This window comes from Rhipicephalus microplus, unplaced genomic scaffold (genome assembly GCF_043290135.1).
Source record: "Rhipicephalus microplus isolate Deutch F79 unplaced genomic scaffold, USDA_Rmic scaffold_16, whole genome shotgun sequence".
Taxonomy (NCBI): domain Eukaryota; kingdom Metazoa; phylum Arthropoda; class Arachnida; order Ixodida; family Ixodidae; genus Rhipicephalus; species Rhipicephalus microplus.
In genome coordinates, this window is record NW_027464589.1 from 7053015 (window position 1) to 7076924 (window position 23910).

A 23910-nucleotide genomic window follows, 5' to 3' on the forward strand; every position below is an offset into this window, starting at 1 on the left:
CTTTGCCGGGGGGCCTTAAAGCTTTAGTCCAATCACCCGGCGGCGGCTCAACCACCAGGATTCCCTTTTCCCTGGACACGGCAAAGCCACACACGGCTAGGCGTGGGAGGGAGTAGAAAAGCCCCCGTTAGCTCGGGTACCTAGTGTCGCTACACACCAAACGCCTGCTTACGCAGACGCCCCTGCAGGGCCTAGAAAAAGAATGTATTCATCCAATCAGCACACCATAATAAAATTATCCAAACAAGCTTTGTTGGGCAATAATACACCATTTTCAATGTGATTTCCCCGTTGCAAAGGCTCCTTCAAAGTCAACTACTGTGACGATCCGCTGGATGTCGGGAACACGGTCGGAATAGCAGCTATTAAGACTTCTCATGAGATGTGGCAACAGGATGGTGTCTGCCTAGCTTGCATCACAGCTCATACTGCTTTAATGTAGCCTTGGCATACTTTTTTTTTCCAGACCCAGTCTTTGTGGCGACACACTGCACACAAACCGGTGCAGCCTCTGCCTCATCACCAGCTAGTCGTGCGTGACACTGCCACATGCTGCCACATGCCTCTGATAACGAACAGCACCACCGCAGCTTCACCGGAGGCTCACCGACGTTGGCTGTAAACTAAAGTTGCCAAGTTCGAAAGATTTATTCCTTGGCTAGCATGCTTCATGATCGTTGTGATAAAAATCGTGATGCGGCCTACCTCATAAAACACAGAGCAAAAAACAATGACCACTCTACGCTTGCAAAAACAAATAACAAACAAGGATGCAATGCAATCATACAGTTAAACCTAAATGTAACGGAATTGATAAATTCCCTAAAAAATTTGTTATCAAGAGGATTTCGTTATATGCAGGTTTGGTACAAAAATTCAAAAAATAAACCCACAAATTAAACAAAAGGCGAACTGAAGGCAGAGTTAACCTAAGACATTTATTTTACAGTAAAAAACTGCGTTATTATTGCGATAGCATTTATATGAACACTCTTGGTGGGTTTTTGCTGTCGCTGCCATGTTCCATACCAAGTCCCAGTGGATAACATGCCCTCGCGCAATGTAACTTTCACGAGCGGGTAAAAGTGCGCGAGCGCTGCTGAAGCACAGATGAAATAATTCAGTCCATCCCTATCAACTGAAAAGCACATAACTCTCGCGTGTTAGAACTACCGTCGAATGCTCAAACAGAAAGTAAACCACTTGTCTTAAATGAGCGTGAAACAACAAAGGGAGGGGGGGGGATAGCTCGAGTAGCATTAATGAACTTGGACTTTAAGGGCGGTCGCGATCACTGGGGCACTTGCTATCTCGGCGAGTATGAGTGCAGTGTTAATGCGAAGGAACTGTGTGAAAAGAGCGAAGTGATCTTCGTGCAACTGGCAAGCGCAATCGTTTCAGACAAAGTCGAAGGCGATTCTTCTCCCCATCGAAGGATAAACGCGCGCGCACAAGCATCTACCCCCCCCCCCCCCCCCGCATTCACGGGGCAAAGTACACGTGAGAAATAAGACACGTCGACACATCATAACGAGCTGGGCACCGAGTGTGGGTGGCTTTTTTTCTTTCTCTCTTCAGTTTTCAAGTATATAAGTACGTATACATATAGGGTGAGTGAAGGGAAAAACAAACACCCAAGACTGTCCATATACATAATTGCAATAAAAAAGAAATAAAAAAAGCAAAGCTGAACGTTGTCAGGGGACACACCATGCACGCGCAGTGAAACTATGCACGTGCGCACTGCGTCGAAAACTAAATGCGAATGACACAGAGAGAGACACCGACATGGAGGGAGGGAAGCACATCCACGCGTGCTGCCGCGGTGGCAAGAACGGCGGCAACGCCGACTCGTAGGGTGTAAGTCTGCCTGCCCGCCTCACGCTCACCCGCGCGCAATAACGAGCGCTCGCTCTCGCCTTGTGCGCTGTGCGCGCTCCCGCCGCTTCGCGCTTTTTCGGTGGCAGGGCACCCCGCGGAAGATGCATCCTCGTAGCAAAATGGCAAAATGCGGAGCGAAATTCCTAGGTTGCCCTTTGAAAAGTTCGTTATATCAAGATTGTCTCCCGCAGTTACTTTGTTACATAGAGGTCGCAAATACATGTGCTTCTATGGAGCAACGGTGGGGAATAGAAAAACTTTGTTATATCGAGAATTCGTTATATGGAGGTTCGTTATAAGCAGGTTTAACAGTATTATGCTTTCAGCAGTGGAGAATGCAGTTTTCTATTAAACACACATACCTTGAGATTTGGTGGAAGAACCAACCACTGCAGTGCCCCAACATCAACCTGCGAGTGCCAAGCAATGAAGGTCAGAACCACAATGCGTTGGACTAATCTCAAAAAAGTGTGCCATGACTCTACAAAACAGTCTCCTCAGGGAGCAGCAACAAAAACTTCAAGGACGCTTGAGTTGCACTTGCAAAATTAGAATGTGGCAATGTAACTGGGCTTCGTTGTTCCTCATTCCCCAACCAACCATTCCCCCTTACCCAGTGGGCACCTCAAACTTGCCTCAGTGAAAAGAATGTCTGGACTGTAACAGCGGCTGTTTAAAGCTATCATACAATGCCTACTGCAACTGCAGCTACAAAGTACCTATTATGGCATAATTTAAAATCTTACAACTTCGCAAAGGACGAACTACATGTCGATAAAGCTACACGCACAGATATACAACTACATGCCTTGTTGATGGTATTGCTGCTGATAATTACTGATAATGCCTGAGCACTTTTTTGTAGGAATCTTTCACAATGCTAAGAGGCTGCTATGTTACCCATGTCTTAATAACCTCCAGAAGAATATTTTCATCGTGCTTTCAAAAGGTGGCAGTAGTGACACAAGCTACTTCAAAAAAGAAAGGGCTCCAGAATTAAATAAGTAAATAAAGAAATAAATGCAACAGAGCCATTCAAAATGTTAGCTAATTATCCAGTTTGCCCTATTCTTTAAAAGGCGATTTGAAGACCTTGTCACAAAGTGTTTTTGGGACACTGTGCTTTTAGTCAATCTATAATTGCCGGAACAAAATCCCATGCAAAAGGGGTCAGTTTTTCGGTAAGCCCAAATAAGTATATTTCTGCATGGAAGTATTTTTTGATATCATACACCTGACATGATATATCATATTGCCACGTGCGTTTTTTATTTTCAATTTTGTTTCATTCGATTTTCACACATAAAGACTGTCAGGAATGCTCAGTGCAAACTCGAATTTTTCATATATCGAACTAATCCACGATATCTTTTGAGTTCGATATATCCATGTTCGACAGTACTTCAGTACTGCCAAGCATAGTACAGTATTGGTGAAGAGGCGGAGAAGCCAGCGCCCTTCTGCCCTGGTGAGGCCTTTATAGAGACCATGGGATGAGAGGATTATAGAAGAAAAGTGATCTCTCTAAAAATATGGCCAGATTGAAATCGGGTTCCGGAGCTGCCTGCGGATGAGGTAATGCCCGGTAAGTAAGCACACGGGTAGCAGTATCAGCTGTCTGGTTTCCTTTGAGATCCGCATGAGCCAGAGTCCATACGATGATAACCAGAGTACTCACAAGCATGAAAAATTTTCAATGCACAGTACGAAATATACCCTGCTTCTATATTGCGGTAGCCACCCTTAGAGTCCCTGATAATGACCAAGGAGTCTGGATCTGCAGCAGCAAAAACAATGGCAATCTCGTCCGCAAATGTGATGGTTTGAGGCACAGAAAGTGAGGCTTCAAAAAAACTTCCAGCCAATAAAATGACGAACAACGGCAACAAAGAAGGAGACAGGAAAGCGGCTCCTTCTTCGTTTCTTGTGTTCGATATTTTATTGGTTGGAAGTCTTTTCTGAAGCAATGCACCTACTATCCCAACAACGCAACGCGAGTTATTAGAAAGTGAGGCCTTGATCTGTAGTGTTTCGGTGGATAGCACCTTCCACACCCATGGTGCAGGACGGCAACATCTACATAGAAGACACCTGGCCCTATAGCTTTGAGATAGCCTCTGCCCGTGCTAAGCAGTGACTATCACGGGTGTCCTTAGTCATGTTGTTCGGAAAGATCACACTTAAGAGTGCAAAGCGCCAAACTTCAGGAATGCAGACCCGCTCTTTCGTCTGCGTAACAATCAAAATAAAACCTCGTTAGCTCAAAGTCACAAGAAATATTTCGATTAGATGGGTTTTCGAATTAACAGAACATTCAAAAAGTTGGATGCAATAAACTTGGAATTATTCAAAGTACAGTCAAACCTCCTCAGTGCGTACCCATTTTAAGCGTACTAACAGTTAAAACGTGGTTGTGACAAATCACCGACCGAGTCTCATAGAGACTAATTCATTCGCAGACCGCTTAGGCTGTAGTGTTTGGCCTATGCCTACCGGTTAAAGCATACTAACTGCGAACAGCGATAACATTTTGTGTAACAAAAGTTTACTGCTCCGCTGAAATTCGCAGACGCTACAATGTGCCGTGAACGGTTTTCAGTCATTTTGATAAGTGCGGAGATCAGCCGATAAATTATTTCGACTTCCGAGCGAGGCGATGACATTGCGAGTAACCATCCAGGAAAAAACGAAGGCGAGGTAGCGACGACCGACAAATGCGCCGTATGACTTATCTACGACGAAAAGCCGTATCACAGTAAACATCCCCTGTTATCTGCTCAAGCATGCGTGTGGCGTACCGTCACTTTAGGCCTACTGCACGCTTTTAGTAGGCGACTACTTCAACGCGCTGGGCCGCCGATCACTGCCGCTTTGTTTTGTGGGACAGTGCTCAAGCGCACACCGCTTTACAGAAAAGCAAGCAGCTCACTGTCGCGGAGTTTAGCATTGCGGATCACAGGCACCGAAAAACCTTGCTGAATTATGCCTAAACCACCACCGTACAGCGAGCGAAGCGCTGTTGTTACCATGCTGCATGCTTTTATTTAGCGACAACCCAAATGGGCCTTCGTCGGCTGCTAGGACTGCTAGAGCATTGCACAGAGCACATTACTTGCGGAAAGCTCTTCGTCGCCACATTAACCCAGCAGGCTACTCGCCCAATCTGTGCACGGCCTGAAGTGGAGAGGGTGTACTCAACAGCAAGCGGATCGGCAGTCACGGTGTGCGCAGAGTGAGCGAAGCGCTGCACGCAACTAGCCATGCAGTAAAAGGTTTCGCTCTCTGTGACTGTACAGTGGTTAGAAAAAGAAAACGACATCAGTTTTTGCTTAGAAGCAGACCGCGGAACACGTGTATCACGGACAGCTGATTGTGTTCGTTCTGTCGCTGTACCACGCTGCGGATCCCGAATCCCACGGCAGTTTCGAAATGCTCCTCGGTGTCGCCACCGCGTGCTATTGGGCTGCTGTGTAAAAATCACACTTTTCTGTACTTTGGCTAAAAGAAAGCATTGGCTTTGCGGGGGGCATTTCAGGCAATATTTCCAATGGCACCGAGTTTCTTTCATTGTCGGCGGCGATGCCGCATGCCACGAGATGCAAATTTGTAGCTGGTAGTTAATGCGTAGTATGTTTAGTGCTTAGTTACGCCGTTGTCCCTGGCAGGTATTAACGGAGTGTTACAATGTTAGCTCAAATGCAGTGCCCCCACGCGGCACTGATAGTTGTGTTGAGCTGTGCAAGCCTGGCACAGCGGGGGGTGGCAGTTTTGGAAAAAATAAAGACAGTTTGTTCTGGGCAAAGGGCTCAACATGTTCTCATGTTTTTCGCGGGCCTGATGGCCTACTGTTCACGGTAGGCACTACCGCCCAGCCATCCGTTAATCTACACATGTAACAACTGGCCACGAGGATGAAAGGAAGTTCCATGTAAGTCTTCGTTCCCGCACCTTTCACCATGCTTTCAGCAACATCGAGCTGTTCAAGGGGGGAGGAGATGACTGGCCGAGTTACGTGGACCGGCTCCAAGCATTTTTCCTGGGGAATGATGTCGCCCCAGAGAAGCATACGGTTGTGTTCATCAGCTGCTGCGAGCAGAAAAAGTATGCTTTGCTCCGCAATTTGGTCAAGCCCGCTAAGCCCAGTGACAAGTCGCTGGACAACATTATTCAAGTTCTTTGAAGCCATTACTGTCCGAAGCCCTCTGCCATCGTGCAGCGTTTTCGTTTCAACTCGCGCGTTCGCGCGGAAGGGGAATTGGTCAGCAATTTCATCGCAGCACTAAAGAGCCTGTCCGAGAACTGCGACTTTGGGGCTGAACTCGAAAACATGCACCGTGACCACATCGTGTGTGGCATAAACAACGTGGATGTCCAGACAAAACTTCTGGAAAAACCAGACCTCACCTTCGAAGATGCCTTGCAGATTGCCCTGGCAATGGAAGCAGCAAAAAAGGACGCAGGTGAGATAGCACAAGCGAACACAAGCAGCGCTTTCTCGACTAACCATGTCTCGTCAGGTTCTGGGGGCGTCACCTGCTACCGCTGCGGGGACGGACATCTTGCATCAAAATGCAAGCATGTGAAGACAATCTGCAATTACTGCCACAAACGAGGTCATTTGGCAAAGGTGTGCAATTTGAGACGAAGGGACAGCCAAGCCCAAAGCAACAGCCCTGCCAAATCACGTTCGTTCTCAGCTTGCAGTTCACCGTCGTCGAGTAACCGTCATCGTGTTAATAATGTACGCAAACAAGACACCACTACCACTTTATCTTACGAAGTTTTTGACATGTGGCCGGTCGACAACGCCACGCCGCCTTCGCCTTTCACAGTCACTGTTGACGTTTGCAGCAAGCCACTCCGCATGGAAGTGGACATGAGGGCAAAGGTCTATGTCATGGCCAAGTCGCGTCTTCTTCAGCTATTGCCTTCGGTTCCTGAGCAGCCGTCACAAGTGCTTCTGCGAAGCTATTTCGGGGAACTAAGGAAGGTTCAGGGCAAAGCTGACGTCAGCGTGAAGTTTCATGGCAAGGAGGCCAACCTACCTATTTTTGTGACCAGAGACCAATAGCCCACTCTTCTTGGACGCAACTGGATGCGTGAGCTGGGCATCGGCATCTCTGACGTTGAAGTGAACATCCACGCACTTTCCGGCGTCAAACACCTAGTCCAAGACTACGCCGAAGTGTTTGAAGAAGGCCTGGGTACATTCAAGGGAGCTAAGGCTTCTCTACATGTTCCCTCATATGCTCCGCCCCGGTTCTTCAAGCCACGTCCACTGCCGTATGCCTTGACAGATGAAGTAACTCAAGAAATCCATAGACTAAGAAGAGATTCCATTCTTGTTCTAGTCAAGACAGCAAAGTGGGCTGCACGTGTTGTTCCTGCGACCAAAAGGAATGGACGCATCAGAATCTGTGGACACTTTGGTGTCCCCCTAAACCCAGTGGCAACAGTGGAGCAGTACCCCATTCCGAGGATTGAGGACCTGTGGACTGTGCTTGCTGGAGGTGAGAAATTCACAAAATTGGATTTGCGAGATGCGTACCAGCAAGTTGTCCTTGACGAGGCATCTAGGAAGTATGTCACCATTTCGACGCATATGGGGTTATTTCAGTACTACCGGTTGCCTTTTGGCATCTCATCTGCTCCTGCAATATTTCAGCACGAGATGGAGAACTTGCTCAGGGGACTGCCACATGTAGCAGTCTATTTCGACGACATTCTTGTGACTGGCCCAAATGATGCTGCGCACCTTCGCAACCTTTGTGCTGTACTTAGCAAGCTTCAGGAATCTGGCCTCAAGCTGAAACTTGAAAAATGCCATTTCTTCATGCCACAAGTTGAGTATCTCGGGCACATCATCAGCAAAGAAGGCCTTTCCTCAAATGTAGACAAGGTAGCAGCCGTTCTGCATGCTCCTGTGCCTCAGGATGTCAGCGAACTTGAGTTTCTTGGGACTTGTCAACTTCTACAGGTGCTTCTTACCCAATGTTTCGTCACTCCTTCGTCCACTGCACTTGCTTCTTTGTGAAGGGAAGAAGTGGGAGCAGGGACAAGAACAACAAGATGCATTCACTGCCTGCAAGCACTTGGTGACATCAGCTCCAGTTCTTGTGCATTTCAACCCTGCCAGGCCTGTTTGCCTCAGCTGTGACGCATCGTCTCATGGTACAGGTGCAGTTCTAGCGTACAAAGATGCTGATGGCCGGGAACATCCTATTGCTTTTGCCTCAAGGAGCTTGTAAAAAGCAGAACAAAACTACAGACAACTCGACAAGGAGGCACTGGCTTTAGTGTTTGGAGTGTATCGGTACTACCAGTACTTTTGGGGCATCTCATTCGAAGCACACACTGACCACAAGCCACTTCTTCGACTGCTGGGTGTCAACAAGCCCATTCCCGTGCAAGCTTTGCCTCGAGTGGTCAGGTGGGCTCTCAAGCTTTCTGCTTACAAAATTGAACTTGTATACAAGCCTGGCGAAGAGCTCGGCCACGCTGATGCTCTTAGTAGACTGCCTCTCCTAACTGACACTACTGCATTACCACGACCTGCTGAAATCTTCTTGCTAGAGGAGGCATATCCGAGACTCCATTCACCAGGTGTTGTGGCCCAAGCCACACGAAATGATCCAGTTCTGGGCCATGTTGTTCTTGCTGTTCTGAATGAAGAAAGCCTCCCACTAGGACCAAAGTAGAACCCTTTGAATACCAGAAGCTCAGAACTCAGTCTCCATGAGGGTTGCCTACTTTGGGATCAAGAGTAGTGATCACAAAGTCATTTCAGGCCCAAGTTCTTGGTGTTCTTCATGCCAGCCACCCGGGTACCGAGAAGAGCGAGATGACTGCCAGGAGCCATGTTTGGTGGCCAAGCATTGACAATGACATTGCCAACAGCGTGAAGAGCTGCGCTACGTGCCAGACTCAACATCGAGCTGCACAGTCGGTTCAGCAGACGCTGTGGCCTTTTCCACAGCGACCCTGGTCAAGGCTTCACATTGATTTTGGGGGATCATTTCTAGGTCACACATTCTTGGTTATAGTGGATGCGTTCTCAAATTGGATAGAAGTCTTTCCTGTGTCTTCCACATCTGCAGAAGCTACCATTTCTGCCTTGAGAATTGCATTCACTCAGCATGGCCTGCCCGATGTCATACTTTCCGACAACGGTCCTGCCTTCACGAGTGCCCACTACCTCGAGTTCTTAAGGGGGGATGTGCAAATGAAAACTATCTTTGTTATTTATGGGGCTAGAATGATGAAATCAGGCACACCGATGTGATTTGTTATGCTGATATCATAACTGAAATCAGTTTTGAGCTGTCTCTTGTAGTTTTTGAGTTACGATACTTGACATAATCTCATTGTCATCACAAAATTAATCAATGAATTAGACAAAAGTTCGTCAAAATTTTTGATCGAGAATATTCAGCAAGGCCCACTGGGTGCTGTAAAGCTATTCGTTTTTGTTTTTTTGTCCACACGAGCACGGAAAAAGTTTTTGAAATGTCCTATAGATATTTTCTTAATGACAACTTTTGCAAAAATAAGATTATAAAAATTTTTTATGATGGCCAGATAAAAATAAATAGCGTTACAGCGCTCACCAATGTTTCAGGATCTAAGTGCAAAACACAGAATGATTTTATCATCATTAGCTATGAAGTAGCACTGGGATGACTGACAACAACTTCACAAAAAATGGAAGCTGAGAAAACGGAGCTCAAACTTTTATTTCATAAAAGCAGTTAAATATTAACTTTGAACACCTAAAACCCACCTGGGAAGTAGTCCTTTGCCTCTGCAGAGACATTTGGTTTTGATTTCAATTCAGTTTTTTTCTTCTTTGAAGCAGTTTCGTGCACTTTGGTCGTCTTTTTCTTCCGCCGTGTGTCGTTTTCAGCAGCGCGCGCACACGGAGCACGATCCTGGAGTGTACCCAAGTTGTGGTGTGATTTCTTGTAGTGCTTTTCCACAGCAGCTTTAAAATGGCAAACTGCATCTGCCACAGAACTCTCAACAGTAAGGAGAGAGGCAAACTGTGTTTTGAATTGGAGTGACAAAATCACATTGTCGAGAAACTCAATGGCATTTTGAGTTCTGCCTTGCTGGCATCTTTCCAGAAGTTCCCTTGCTGAAAGACGCTTATATATATATAGGAGTGCTGCCCGAACATGTGCAGGAAGCTGCAGCTTGTGTGCACGTGCTGGTTCCCCTGAGGCTGCCGCAGCATTAAACTTGCGCCACGAGTTCACTCCAGTCGGGCAGCGCTCATGGCCTGTCTCATAATCAGTGGATGTAACATGGTAAAAAGTAGCCATGATGACCTTTTCCATGGCTGGCACATCGTTTGGGTTACTTTTGATGGCCCATCCATAACAGTTGGTGAGCTTTTTAATTAAGCCATGTGTGAAGCGGCCTCCTCCACTCATGCTGAGCTCTCAGTCCTTGCTCTTGTTTTTCTCAACAAGGTTGCGCAAACCCGTGCCCATTCTTTTTTTTTACATAGTTCACACATTCTTGCTTTTGTATGGCTATGAAGCCATACACCTTATCCTCACTGATTGCACTATACGTGCGGCTATCGCCATCGCAAAGGATATTTGTATAGCGGAGCTGATGTTTTTGAAGTGATCGCTGAAACGTGGTCTTTGTCGCAATTGTTTCCATCTGCCCTGCATTTGCCTTCGTGTTTTTCGGCACTGTTGTTCATGTTTTTCATACCACTCCAAGCATCCCCTGTCTTGAGGCTTTGGTCCAAGAGCACAGCCTTGGCAGTAGTTGGAGAGCACACAGTGGTTCAAGACAAGGCCAGTATAACTCGATGACACAGCCAACACCGATGTGGCTTGTGTGGCCCCTTGTCATCCATGTGCCATCGTAGATGATGTATGTGTTCTCTAGGGCACATCCAAGGTGCCTATATATCTGACGCACCTTCTCTGCGCTTGTTGCCTCTATCGCTGTCTATGGGCTGTGATAAACACAGCCCATTCCGCAGCACACGCGGTTTCACTGTAATCAGGGCTGGTCGTTTGCAGTGCCGGCTAGTTTGTGGTTCCAAGAATTAGGTTTCGCAATTTTGCCACAGACAAGGAGGAATAACGGGCCTCGCTGCTGCCATAAAAAAAACAACTCTCATAGTCAACTGAATTGTGCACCTGCAGAAAACATTTACAGCAACACCATAGTGACCCGCGGGCAGCATGTCGCCTGCTCCTCTCTGCGTCAACATGTCATGATGCTCAAAATAAAGGAACTTTGGGCCAGTTGATGAGTAGTCTTTCCTGTCAAGTGCTTCCTTCCTTCTGCCTTGTGCGATCAGATATTTACACATTATGGCATGATGCAACCATTTGCCCGTTCTTTCTTGTACAATAAAGAATGTAGTAATGGCCAGTGTGATGAAATTCGCGATGTGTTTTGGTTGATAAACATGTTCAATAAAACTTTTGGAGTAGGCGTTGCAGCCAAAAACTCTGCCAGCATTGCAACTGCGCACACTAATTGCTCAAGCAACAACCATACGAGGTTCGCACACATCGCGAATTCTGCCAACTGTCAATTTCATTATTTCTATACAATCCCCAAAAAAACGGTTGAATCATGAACCACTAATGTTACGAGAAACATGCGATATGCTTCCCATGCGTCACTACTGTGTTGCAGTAAAGCACGTCTTGTTTCACGTAAGCGCACATTTTAACCCCCCTCCCCTCCCCGCAGGAAATAACAAAGAGGAGGTGCTTGAGCCACCACTCATTAGTATCGGTAGGTTGACTGGCTTATGGCTCTTAAGGGCCATCGTTTTTGCGGATTTGCGGCGAAATCGGGACCAGGAATCGAGACGTGGCATCCAAAGTTTTCGAATTAACCGAACTTGTACTAACCAGTGCTGCAAATTACCCGCTCTTGCAAATTACAAAACTGCAGAAATATTTTGAATTAAGCAAGATTTCAAGATAAACAAGAACAAATTAATTAGCTCACAAAGCAGCTCCCCGCAGGTGTTTCGCTCAGACACAAGTACTGATTAGTAAGATGAGCTTGTCGAAGCTCCCCGAACATATTGGCCATACCCGCCCGGACTGAAGAGATGCTCATTGGACATCATTATGAGGAGGTTGAGGGCTTGCTTGTGGACCATGCAGAGAGCTGCATCTACCCCATTCTCCTTGCATTTGTGTAGGTGTAGGTAGGGAACCGAATATAAAATTCGGCTGGTGATGAATGCATTAGGCAGCTGTGGGGCATCTTCGCAACTATTGGATACACGACGAATCATTCGGCCCATCTGCTAACCCACCTTAAGCATCTTGTGCAAGATAAAGTCAATCTTGTGCCTTTGATGAATCAAAATCCCCAGCATGTTGATTTCTTTGCGTTCAGGTATTAATCCCCTTAAAAGAGAGAGGGCAATTTTGGTTATGCACATAAAGTTTGGGCAAAAATGCTCGAATTCCGATTAGCTCGAGAAGCATTCAAGACCTCAGCAACAAGCATATATTTCTATAGTAGCTGTCGTTTGTTGCAGGTTTGTCTGAATCTCTCCAATTGAGCGTTGTGTTGCCCAGATGGTGATGTCCGCATACAGCGCGTGCTGTACGTCGGTGACCTCAGCTAACTAGGTAGGCAGCTTCATCATGGCGAGATTAAATTATCCTGATGACAGGACCACTCCCTGTGGAGTCCTTCGTGTGCCCAGTAGACATGAGCCATGTTTTGTGCTTTGTAGCCGAATATAGGCTTGGTGATTTTCTGGGAATTGACAAAACGGAAAGTATTACGTCCAACGTCACGTTTGGTAGTACAAAATTAGTCTCATTGTCCAATGTACATACAGGTCAAGTGTGTGAACCATTTAATATTTCAACAGGGCCTCCTTGTGTACACAGCTGAAGCAAGGCACCTTGTGCGGGTACGTGGTGCCTGCCCTGTCATTTGTCGAAACTTACAATGAAGAAGTAAAGATATAAATCTCCCTCTCACGATATACAGGGTTGGTTTAGGTTAATGCGACAGACAACATTTCTATCAGTAGAGTCATCTTATTTTCTAAATAGTTCTCAGTCCCTTTAATAGAATTACCTAGCCCCCGAAGTAAGAGATGTTACTTGACTCGTACTTGACTCGTTCTTGACTCAAGACAGTCTTGCCGGTCGCCATAAATCGTTCTCGAACTTGCGGACTACTTGAAGGCGACTTGGCTCGGTCGAAGTCAGGATAAGTTTTAAGTCAGCTGCGAGGCTAGCTTGAAAGCGACTTCATGCGTTATTCCAACATGGCCACCTCTCGAATGGACGTCGCGCGGAGGGTGGCCGCTTTTGACTTTGCTCGCATCGCCATAAGCGTAGCATTTTCTGAGGCACACTGCCTGTTGAAGATTCCTGGACCCGCTTTACGTGACTGAGGAAATCTGATGGAGTTGTACGACGAGCAACAATTCCACACTCTGTAAAGATTCACAAAGAATGCCGTGCAGCAGCTGCTCGCTATGTTGCCGCTCCGTGAAAGTGGGGACAACCGAAGACAGCCTGTGCATACAGTGTTACAGCTACTGATGGCTCTCAGGTTTTACAGCTCAGGCACATTCCAGTCACCGGAATCTCGTCCGCATTCCATAGTCAACAGTGTGCTGTGCAGTCGGAAAAGTTACGCTACTCATCGCAAAGCACCTGTACGCGATACTGGTGCACTTTCCGGAGCCGGCGGCACTTTCTATAGTTATACGGGACTTTCATAAAGTGGCCGAGTCCCCTGGTGTTACGGGCTGTGTCGACCACACACATGTGCGTATTAATTGCTTCGGTGGGGAAGCCGCCAAAGCGTTTTGTAAGCGCAAAGGCCATTTCTGTTTTTCTTAAACACAACGACGATTTCCGCCTCTTTCGGTACAAAATTGACTCGGTGCTGTGCCTGTGTGCCTCGTCTATCTTTTCGTCCCGTCTAGGGCGCTGTTTCTCGCTCAGAAAGGCATTGCTTGTAGCACAACGCTACGTAGAATTCCACACACATAAAAAAGAGGTGCATCTATCACGGGTTTTTTTATCCGCTTCACCATCATGCAGCGAGACACTGCTGCACCCCGGGAGACAGAGTTCTGCTGAAGGCAATGTCCTGACCCCCGCTTTTTCTCTTGTTTACTAAGCTCAACAAAAGGATACGAATCACATTTGTTCCCAGAACTTGTTTTTTCTTTTTTTTTTCATATATAACTGCGACCTAGCCCACTACAGGCATGCACACAGGCGAATAGAAAGGCAAATACCGTGAAAATCGCGTCACCTCGTGAGCCGGGTAAGCACAAATACATGTCGTGGCGTTCGATTGAAAAAAAAAAAAAAAGTACGAAAGAACCTAACGCGATGCTTGCTTCGCCTCCAAACAAGCAACCGTGGAGAAACGCGCCGCATTTGGGCGGCCACTGAAACCAGCGGGCCACGAACGCGTTACAGAAGCAACACTGTGTATCGCTGTGGCAGCAGGCATCACGTGCCGCTCGTTGGCCGTAAAATGACAAAAATATGCTTGTGGCACTTCGTTTTTATAGTTATTTTAAAACATATGGTCTTTTTTTGCTGTAACATGTGCCTTACGTGAACAGCTTAATTATTACCCTCGTTAGCAGGCGAGCAGCGTGTTTCTGCTTTGAAGCTTGTTCTTGACTTGACCAAGCAAGACAGCCTGAGCATCTATGAAATGCGGAGGCTGAAGGCTGACTTGGGGGTTTTGAATTCCGCTGCTTGCTTCACACCGACTTACTCAAGTCAAGTCGAATGCGCGAGCCAAGTAACATCTCGGAATTCGGGGGTAAACCTTTTTCTATCTTGCTAGAAAAAAGTCACTAAGAATCGAAGCACCCTTAGAACCAAGGCAAACTCCCAATTCGCACACAAATGCCTTCCTTCCAGCTTACCAGTGCTGACTTCATATACATGGAAAGAATTTTTAGAAAAGCCTCCATTAACACACTACACCTATCAGTAAAAACAGCTTTTTGTACTTGTTCCTTATTAACCAATTGTAACACATTTTAATAATCCCACACGTGGCAAGGAGCCATAAAGTTTTTGATATCCATGCTAAAAGCTTTCGAAGCCTGAGTGAGGGAAAAACTGAACAAGTGCCTGAGAATCGCACACGTGGAAAGTGTCTGAAAAACTTAGTGAAGTTAGGCATTACAATATATCGCATTGCAATAGCGCAGCATAAAGAAAAGAGGCAAAACTGAAGAGGGGATGAGCGATCCCTCTTCACTTTTGCCTCTCTAAGCTTAAACTAAGCTGTGCTATTGCAATGCACCGACTTGCCCATTCTGCAGTACTTGTCAAGGTTAAGCAGTTCTGCAAAAAACTAGAAGCAGGGATTTGCCCGGTGCCTTTCCCTGAAATAATAGCTCGAAAAACAATCACTTTCTTACATGTTTTCATTTAGAAAATAACACTATTTGAAAGGAACAATAAAGAGCAAAAAGATTTTTGCGTATTAGTAAGGTACAATTCCACAACCGAAAAACACTACTCTTACAGCAACACAACGCTTTGTAAGCAAGAAAACGTGCAAAAAAAAAAATGCAGGTCGAGGCACCACCATGAGATTCCTCCACCAAACACCGCGATGTAGTAAATTTTGAACGACTCTACTGGGTCCTGTATAGCTTCCACTCAATAAAAATGAAGTACATTGTCATCTGTGGGTGCCATACCCCTAGCATACGAAGTTTCGTAAAGTTTCATCAAGCCAATGTATCGAAAATATGAAAAAATACATTTCGTCACTTGTTATGTCACGTGCAGAGATTTCGGCCCAAAATTTAAAAGTGTTTCCGAAAGTCGAGATTGCGCTAAATATCTTACAATAGAACTTCCCCCTTGATTTTTTTGCTAATAATTAATTTGTGAATGCGAGAATTAAGCCATTCGGTTTCTCAGAGTGCAGGTGATCAGTCTATACCAAGTAAGTCTTACTCTTTAGTGTCCCTATAAGGGGACTGATTTAGCTTTCTTGACATTACTTTTTATCCTTTAAAGATTATGTCTTATCAGGAGCCTGACAGCATGTTACCTAACTACCGATAGTCGTACAGCCTCTTCACTATAAAAAACTCAGTCAAAGTGCAAAACAAACAAACTTACAATGCTATGCTAGTCAAAAGAAAATGGCGCTGTAAGCATACCTGCAAGTGGGCCGGGTGCATGAGCAAGCACAGCCAGGAACTGAGGTAAGGGCAGGTCGCAGTGAGCAGGGAACCCAGGGGGGCTCCATGCACCAAGTTTTCCCATACCTGTAGGACACAGGGAGTGTCACAAACACAACATCGTTATTAAAAGTTGTGCTAAGTGGACTCTAAGCAGACCAAAAAACAAGAAGAAGAAAACTGAGCCCAGTGACTCATTTCTTGTAGGGTCTAGTCAGGGCACGTTTACCAATAAACAAACACTACTACGCAGGCTTGACAGTAATTAACCCCTTTGTTGCTGCAAAAAAAAAAGCTTATTTTTTATAAGTCTCGGTGAGAAAGCTTTTGCCAGTTTGAAAAGTATTCCAGCACTCATTGCAGCACACCAAATTATACACAATGAGCTGCACTTTCCGAAAATGTAAGTTGTACATGAGCAAAAATATTGTGTAATAAATAAAAATGAATTCTTAAAGGAAACCCTTTTCTTGTGATGAAAATCTTGCAGGAAAAATTCAAACAAGGACAGAGAGCACTCGTGTGTGCTCAGCCCTACCTCAATCTTTCCTGAAAGAGCCTTCAAGTACTGGCTCCAACTGGCCCAGCTTTCAGTTCTTCTACATGTTGAATGAACCTTGTATGGTGTCGCCCGTTTTCATAAGCCACCGCACGGGTTTGCATTTTAGCCCTCCCCTTATTGCAGAGTAGCAAACCAGATGCTACAATTTCTGATTGACCTCCCTGCCTTTCTCTCACTTTATTCACTCTTAGCAGCATGGTTTTAGCCCAGCGCAGCTCCTTATGGGTCCTCAGCTAAGAACCAAGTGCCCAGGATGGAAGAAATGCTACACCCAAACATGCCACCGAAAGACACAGTAGCATCGAGAAATGCACCCTACCAAAGAAAGCAAAACCTACAAGCAGCATCATCAGGCCACACATCAAATGCAGCTTCATAAAGAACAGCATGTCTGGGTGTGGCCAGAAAATGTAAAAGGGGCTGTGTTGAGCCTTGCACAGAGACCCAGGAGCTATATAACAGAAACAGGACAAGGCAATATCTTACATCACAACAGGTCCCTTTTGTTCCTGCATCACTAACAGCTCAAGCTTCATCAGAAGAAACCCAGCCACAGCTGCAAGTAGCGCACCCAACACCAGGTCGCTCGAGTACCACGGTAACAACGAGTGACACGGGACCTAAGTAAAACTTGTTTTTGGGGTGCAAAATTATTAGAAAATGCGAACCACCATGAAAGAATATCTTTTATTTTTGCTTATTCTTCCACGATAGTTTGAATCATCTAATTTTTTTACGACTCCAAACCGACTGGTGCTGTTGGTGCTTGCGATGCTGTTGTGGCAGATGCATGGCCCCATCTGACCATCTGAACTTATGAACCTGCGGTAAGAGGGGAAAGCTTGCTACTGTTACGTTGGTTTTAGCTGTGAAGAATAAAGAGAGTTGTTTGATTTAAGTGTCAACCAGTTGTCCCACTACAGGCTCCTCAGGTGCCTAGGTAAATGTCCCTGTAAACAGACAACACTACAGCACCAAAAAGAAGTCTTCTTGTTCTGACAGGGCTGACAGCTCGAGTGACAACACAGAGACAAGAGGTAGCTACACACTTGTACTTTGCCGCACAAGTGGCAATAGCGTTCGGCTTGATTTGCTGATGTTGCAGCGACATGAAAGGAATCGAGCTGTCACACCTAGGCAGTCTCGATAAGATCGAGGCCACCGTCTTCATTTACAAGACAGAAAAGGCAAAGATGGTATGTATGCCTATCTTGGCACACTGATGACTCCACTTGGAATGTTAGGCCGTGGGTTTTCACGACCTTGCAGATGACTCATTCAAATTAATACAAGAGCTCTGCCATATTTTCCACCAAGATCTGCTTGTTCACATTGAAACCTCATTCTACTGAAGCCAGCTCATGGCTAAGCAAAAGAAGGGCATTACAAGAGTGAGACGGCCGAGACTGAATTGGGAGCAGATTTGGGAGCAGATTCGGGAGCAGCAAAATTCCGATAATTCCGATTTTTGAGCAAACGAACCTTGCTTTGGAGCAGCTAGCGGCATTCAGACGTGCCAACCCCACAGTTCTTAAAGTACTACAGGAGATGACAAAAAATACTAAAACCAAGTACAAAAATACTAAAATAGCGCTTTATTTTCTAAGAACTGGCTTAGATGAATGGAATACAAAAGAAACATTTCACAAAAGAGGCACAAAAAGTTCTCAAGTTTCGGAAGTGGAGGGGTGGGCTAGCATAGAGGCCGTGGCAGCCTTGGCCTTCCTCAGAAAGTCCTTGTCAAAGACCTGTTCGTGGCACTTTCCCGAGTGTGACTGGGCACATCTTGCGACAAGCAACTGCTCCACAGTCTTTTTCGACATGGAGGCACGGAACTGGGTGTGCGCCTTTTTCACTTTGCTGAAGACTCTTTAACACTCCGCATTACTATGCGGGAGTGTTAGGACCCCCAACATAAATTTTGAAAGTCTGGCATACTTAAAGCTGCCATCCACTTCTCGTAAACCGGACACCGCCCGCCATTGCTCATCAATCTGCTGCTCCTTAGGTACTTCAGCGGGTAATTCTTCCAACTGAAGACGCGTGAACTCTGCCTGAATGTCGTCCAGAGCAGAATTCACATCTTGCCCCTCTTGAAGTGGTAGCAGCACTGGGAAGCGGTTGATTAAGTACTTGACATCAGAAAACCTGGCGTGTTCAATGGATGCAAGCCTTGCTACTTCTGCACTCTTCAACAGCTCACACTTCAGTGGAAATTTCAGGATCATGTACTCCGTTGCCGCAACGAAGAACCTTCTTATATGTGTAAAAAACTCTTCCCTTGCTTCTTTTTTAAGGCCTTCCAAGGTCTGTGTGGTCCGACTACCAATTACAATATCTTCACTATCTCTTTGGCTGACGGAAGATTTGTAGTCAACGTCAGCCAACACATCAGCTTTTTTGATCACTGAAGGTTTTACAAAACGCAACATGATCTCTCTTAGCAAGTTACTAAGCACTTCACGCAGCAAGTGCACTTGAGGGGCTCCAGACTGCAGGAACACGTTCACCTTTTCAAACTCTGGGATTACAGACAGCAAGAAGTCACAGTATGCTCTATTTGCATCTGATGAAAGAAACATGAATAGCCTTTCTTCTCTGTTTAAGACCTTTCCTGGACGGTTTTGGGTTCGCTTGGGAGCTGTATCCGACACGGGGATATTTGTGTCCAGTCTTGGTCTTTTGCTCTGATGACTGCTCTCCGCTTCCTTTGCATGCTTCTGAAGGTCAGTGCGAAGGTTACATGGCTTGCTGAGAAACTTGGAAACTTGCCCAGAGGGCCTTACTTCACTATGGAAGAAACTAAGCAGTGGCTGCCACTGGTCCACAAGCCGTTTCAGGCTCCTTCCAAGAGAGAGCCACCTGGTGCTGACATGCTTTAAAATTTTCTTGGCCTCTACATCGTGGAGAGACTGAAAAGCTTTCAGCTTGTCCTTCCTTTTTGAGCTTTTCTCGAGGTAGTAGAAAATGTCAACTAGCACCTCATCCACATTCAGTGGAAGGCATGCTGAGCCTTTCTGTGCCGCCAGATTGATCAAATGGCAACAGCAGCCCATGATGGCAATGTTCTCATGGCTTTCTTTCAGCACAGCAGCCACTCCGTTTTTTAATCCAATCATGACTGGCGCGTTATCACACGCCATGCCGATGCAGTTCTGGAGCGGTATCTTTTTGCTCGTTAGCGTGTCCACAACAAGCGCACCGATGTTTCATCCCGTGGAGTTACCTTCGAGGGAGGGCATCGCGAGCAAGGCAGTGCGAACAGTACTATCACAGAACGTCACCATGATTGGATACAGTTTTGCATCATTGCCGGCGTCATTGCTCCCGTCTGTGGCGACTGAGAACGGAGCGTGCTGCAAGTGACTTATCACTTCGTCGATAGCTTTATTGGCCATTTCCTTCACAATCGCCGTAGTCTTCGTACGGGCGCAGGCGTAGTTCTTAGCTTCCTTCGAGTCCGGAAACATTTTTCAAAAGAGGTCTCCAGCGTGATCAGCAGCCGTGAACGGCACGTTGTGTTCAATCAGGAACGCAGTAAAAAGGCACTCGCTCGAGTTGTAGTATCGAGATCCGCTTTGCTGAAGTACCCTCCAAGTTTCCCGTAAGAGTCCACAAGTTTCGCCGAGTCTTTGTGTTTCTTCGTATTCACATGTAGCAGAATATCCCGGCGACCAGCGTGCGAAATGTTCACATCACAGCAGCACAAACTACAAAATGCGTACCGCTCACCTTTACGCGACCTCTTAATAAATGGAAAGTCAGTCGAACAGCTGGGAATAAAAACTTGAAAGTATTTCTTCTCAGACATCTCGTGAGCTGCTAGGGCTGAACCATACGCTACCGCTCCGCAAAAACATGTGCAAGGCACCTCCCGCAGCGCATGGTAACAAAGAAAGTCGAGCACATTTCCACTATCCGCGAAGTCAATGCCTTTTGGCTTTGGCTTTGACTCTTATCTAATGCCGCATTAGATATGTTTTCTAGGAGCTCGAAAAACAAAATTTTAGCAGCGTGGGGGCACAAGTGCATATTTTAGTTGCCTTATAATACACATAGCTCTGAAACAGACTTTGAAGAAAGTTTTTGAACAGATTAATGCCAAACATGTGAAATGATAAAAAAAAAGTTTTGAAAACTAGTTTCTACGTAGATACTTGATTAAAAAAAAAGGGATCACCCTAAGAAATAATTTGAAAAGTTTCGATTGCACAAGAATCATAGTTACATAACTATGGGCCTTCGCTTAAGAACTGTGACATGATTTAGCATATTCCTGCATTGACTTTTGGTACGCTTGTTTTTCTATCTGCTGAGCTGCGCGGTTGGCATAACGCCCCCCCGCGCCTCCGCAGTGCACTGCAAGCTTTTAACAGACAACAAAAGTGTGCTGCATCGCTGTTCGGGGCCACCTCACACTTGACCATTTTCAAGAGCGCAGTGCGGGAGCCAAGAAACCTCGCCGCACCAACTATCTCGTAAAGCTTGTGCCTATGGCACAAAGTGGTAAGCCAATATGGTACTAGATGATAACGTCGCTCGACACACACAACTACGCATCATTGATACTGCCTACGTTGGCCTGTTCTAGCACCATTCATGTAGAACTGCTTGCGATTGCCACCAGCGCCGCTCCGCGAATAGCGTAAGGCCTCACTCAAACAAACCAGACTGTTGAAGAAAAAGAAGAAAACGAAAAAAAAAGAGGTATGGCAGTTACACTGCGGAACGGCCGCCGTCCTTCACACCATTTGGACCGTACAGCTAAGCCTGAAAGCTCATGTAGCCCAGCGCAGGTGCGCAGCAACACTTTTCAAAGTGCTTGTTGCGAGTTTCGATTACAAAACGAAGCAGTGGTAAATCACAGTTTATGAAAACTGTGCCACATGATCGCCGACACGTCATGAGTCACGAATAAAGCACCAAGGTGCCCGTTAATATCATTTAAACTAATTTGAATGCTTGTTCTATCACCATGCACTCTCAAATTGTGCAAGTTTGTCTTTAATCGGCGTTGCGCTCGTGTTGTCCTCTTTGCCTTTCGAACCTCGACTTTCGTCTGTTTCTTCTAGCACATTCGTGCTCGCGCTGCAACCCTTATTATCATGTCTTTAATGGGTCTCTCGCCACCTGCAGACACCAATGTGCGGATGAGACATGCGATGGCTTTTTAAAATGCAATGAAAACTAACTTGTATAAATAAATTAGTCGCTAATAGGGTTAAACCGGGAGCAGGTTGCATGCATTTTTTCGCTCACAAAACCCTGTTTGAGAACCGACACGCCCGAGTGTCCAGGAGGCATACGCTTCGCATGCAGGGGGATCACTTCACGTTTCCGCAACAAGGTACTTGCTCACGGCAAACGTACATGCATAGGTTATCGCATACAGCAGTGTCAACATGAAAGTCACAGCAACTGAAAGAACGAGCTGCGCACAACAAAAAAATTGAAAGTCGACCCCGCAACACATGTAACTCGGTTAAGGTGTCTAACTTGGTCGTTTCCGCTACGCGGAAGTAGCGCCAGAACACACAACCCAGCTAGAAGCAGCGGCGCGCTCTACGCACGGCAGCATATTTTTGCGGGGTCACCCATATTTACAACAGTACAGAGGAGATTATGGCATCACCATGCAAAGTAAAAAACACGCTTGGGCACAGCTTATTTTCTTGGTATTCCTGGCCCTACTCGGAAAATCATGTAGCCAACTCAGCTCATTCTATCACTATCATTCAGCCTGTTTTCACCACTTAAGCTGAGGTTGGCATCAAAATTCTTGCTTTTGAGGCTGTTTTGGAGCAGTTCAGTGCAGTTTTCAAGATTTTCATGCTTTTGAAGCAGCTTGGCACAATAAAACAGAAACGCATCAAAAATGCGCGATATGCGCAGCTGTATCACGCCTGTTCACAAGGTGCACGAAGAGAATGTCAAGCGTTCATGGTTTGTTTTTTAGTTTAGCTCATGCAGTTTTTCTTAGCAAAGGCGAATAGAATGTGCTCATGCCATATCTTCCTTGTGCTCAGAAAGAAGCTTGTTGTCAATTAAACTGCTAAGAACAACTTCCAGTCCCAGTTTGCAGGGGTGCTGTAACACCCTTAGTTGTTTGCGCCGCATTGCGCACATGTCTCGTGCAGAAGCCGCATTTCGGGTTACAACTACTGGGCGGTAGGTGCTGGTGTGCTCGTGAGCATTTATCGGCACCATCATCATCATGGTTAGAAAACGTTAGTGCCGGCGGCGACCCTTGGAGGGAAGCCTTGGTGGCGGCGTGCAAGAAATAAGCTGGTCTCTCTTCGGCTGGTGGCGGTTGGCGCGAACAATTGTCTCAAGCGTGGGTCTGCCGTAGACGATACTGCGGATTGTCTGCAGTGGGCCCTTGTGGTAAGTGAGCTTCATCGATTTACCAAGTCCCGGATCACTCATGGACGACCCGCGGACGCCTCGGCTCCCAGGCGGCTACGTCACATGCACGTGATCGAAAAGTCCCGAGCCAGCCCGAGCGGCCTCAGGCCATCTGCGCGCCTGATGCTGACTGCACCCGTTGTGGCGCCTGCTAGGCCAGGCTATGCCGTCTGCTCCCCCCATAGCTGTGACACAGGCCACAACGCTGACCAAGTTCTAACCTAAACAGCAGTTAGGTAGTGAATTATATCTATTTCTGTTGTGATGCAACTTACTGTAAGTGAACTACTCGAGCGCGTGTGCATCGTAAATTGGCGCAGTCGTCCCATCGCTGTTTTTTCTAGCGAGTATAACACGTGTTTGCCCGACCTTTGGGAATACGCACATGCTCGACGTGGCTCAGAACACCAATGACAAGAACTGGGTGTGCAAAGAATTCGAAATACAGAAACATGCGAGAAGCGGACAGAAAAGCAAAGAGAGAGCAAGAGCGCCACGAAAATTTCTCGTGTCTAACATAAGATGACCGCACAGCATGCGCACCGCCCTGTCGTCTGCCAGCTGCCCGAAAGAAATTGTTCGGAAGGTCCCGGGCCGCCCGCAGACCACCAGGCAGGTGAAAAACGAACATGCGTCCGAGAGATCCCGAACCAGTGGGCAGAGCTTCCAGTTGGTCCCCGGGAAAAACTAATGCGGCGCCGGCGTCTGGGCCCGTCCAGAGCTGTCCAGGACGTGTAAATCGATGAAGCTCAGTAAAACGTTGGCGATGCCGCCTTGGGTGTGTTATTGTGTTTGTTATTTTGTTGAGTGTTGTGTAATTTTGTGTAAGGTTGTTTAGCGTGCACATCCCAATCGATGTTATAAT

The 23910-nt window shown here is 46.4% G+C and overlaps 1 protein-coding gene across 9 annotated transcripts in view; it reads right to left on the reverse strand.

The window, feature by feature from the left end:
- Positions 1-23910, reverse strand: part of Hel89B (histone acetyltransferase 1) — a 913881-nt gene that overhangs the window by 625805 nt on the left and 264166 nt on the right. For all 9 annotated transcript variants that reach the window (XR_012888773.1, XR_012888774.1, XM_037419311.2 and 6 more), the window contains 2 exons: positions 16058-16165; positions 2244-2291 (listed from right to left, as the gene is read on the reverse strand). Coding sequence is in view for 7 of the 9 variants with exons in the window: in XM_037419311.2 (XP_037275208.2) it covers positions 2244-2291; positions 16058-16165 (156 nt within the window). In the remaining 2 variants the exon portion in view is untranslated. The remainder of the gene's footprint in view (positions 1-2243; positions 2292-16057; positions 16166-23910) is intronic.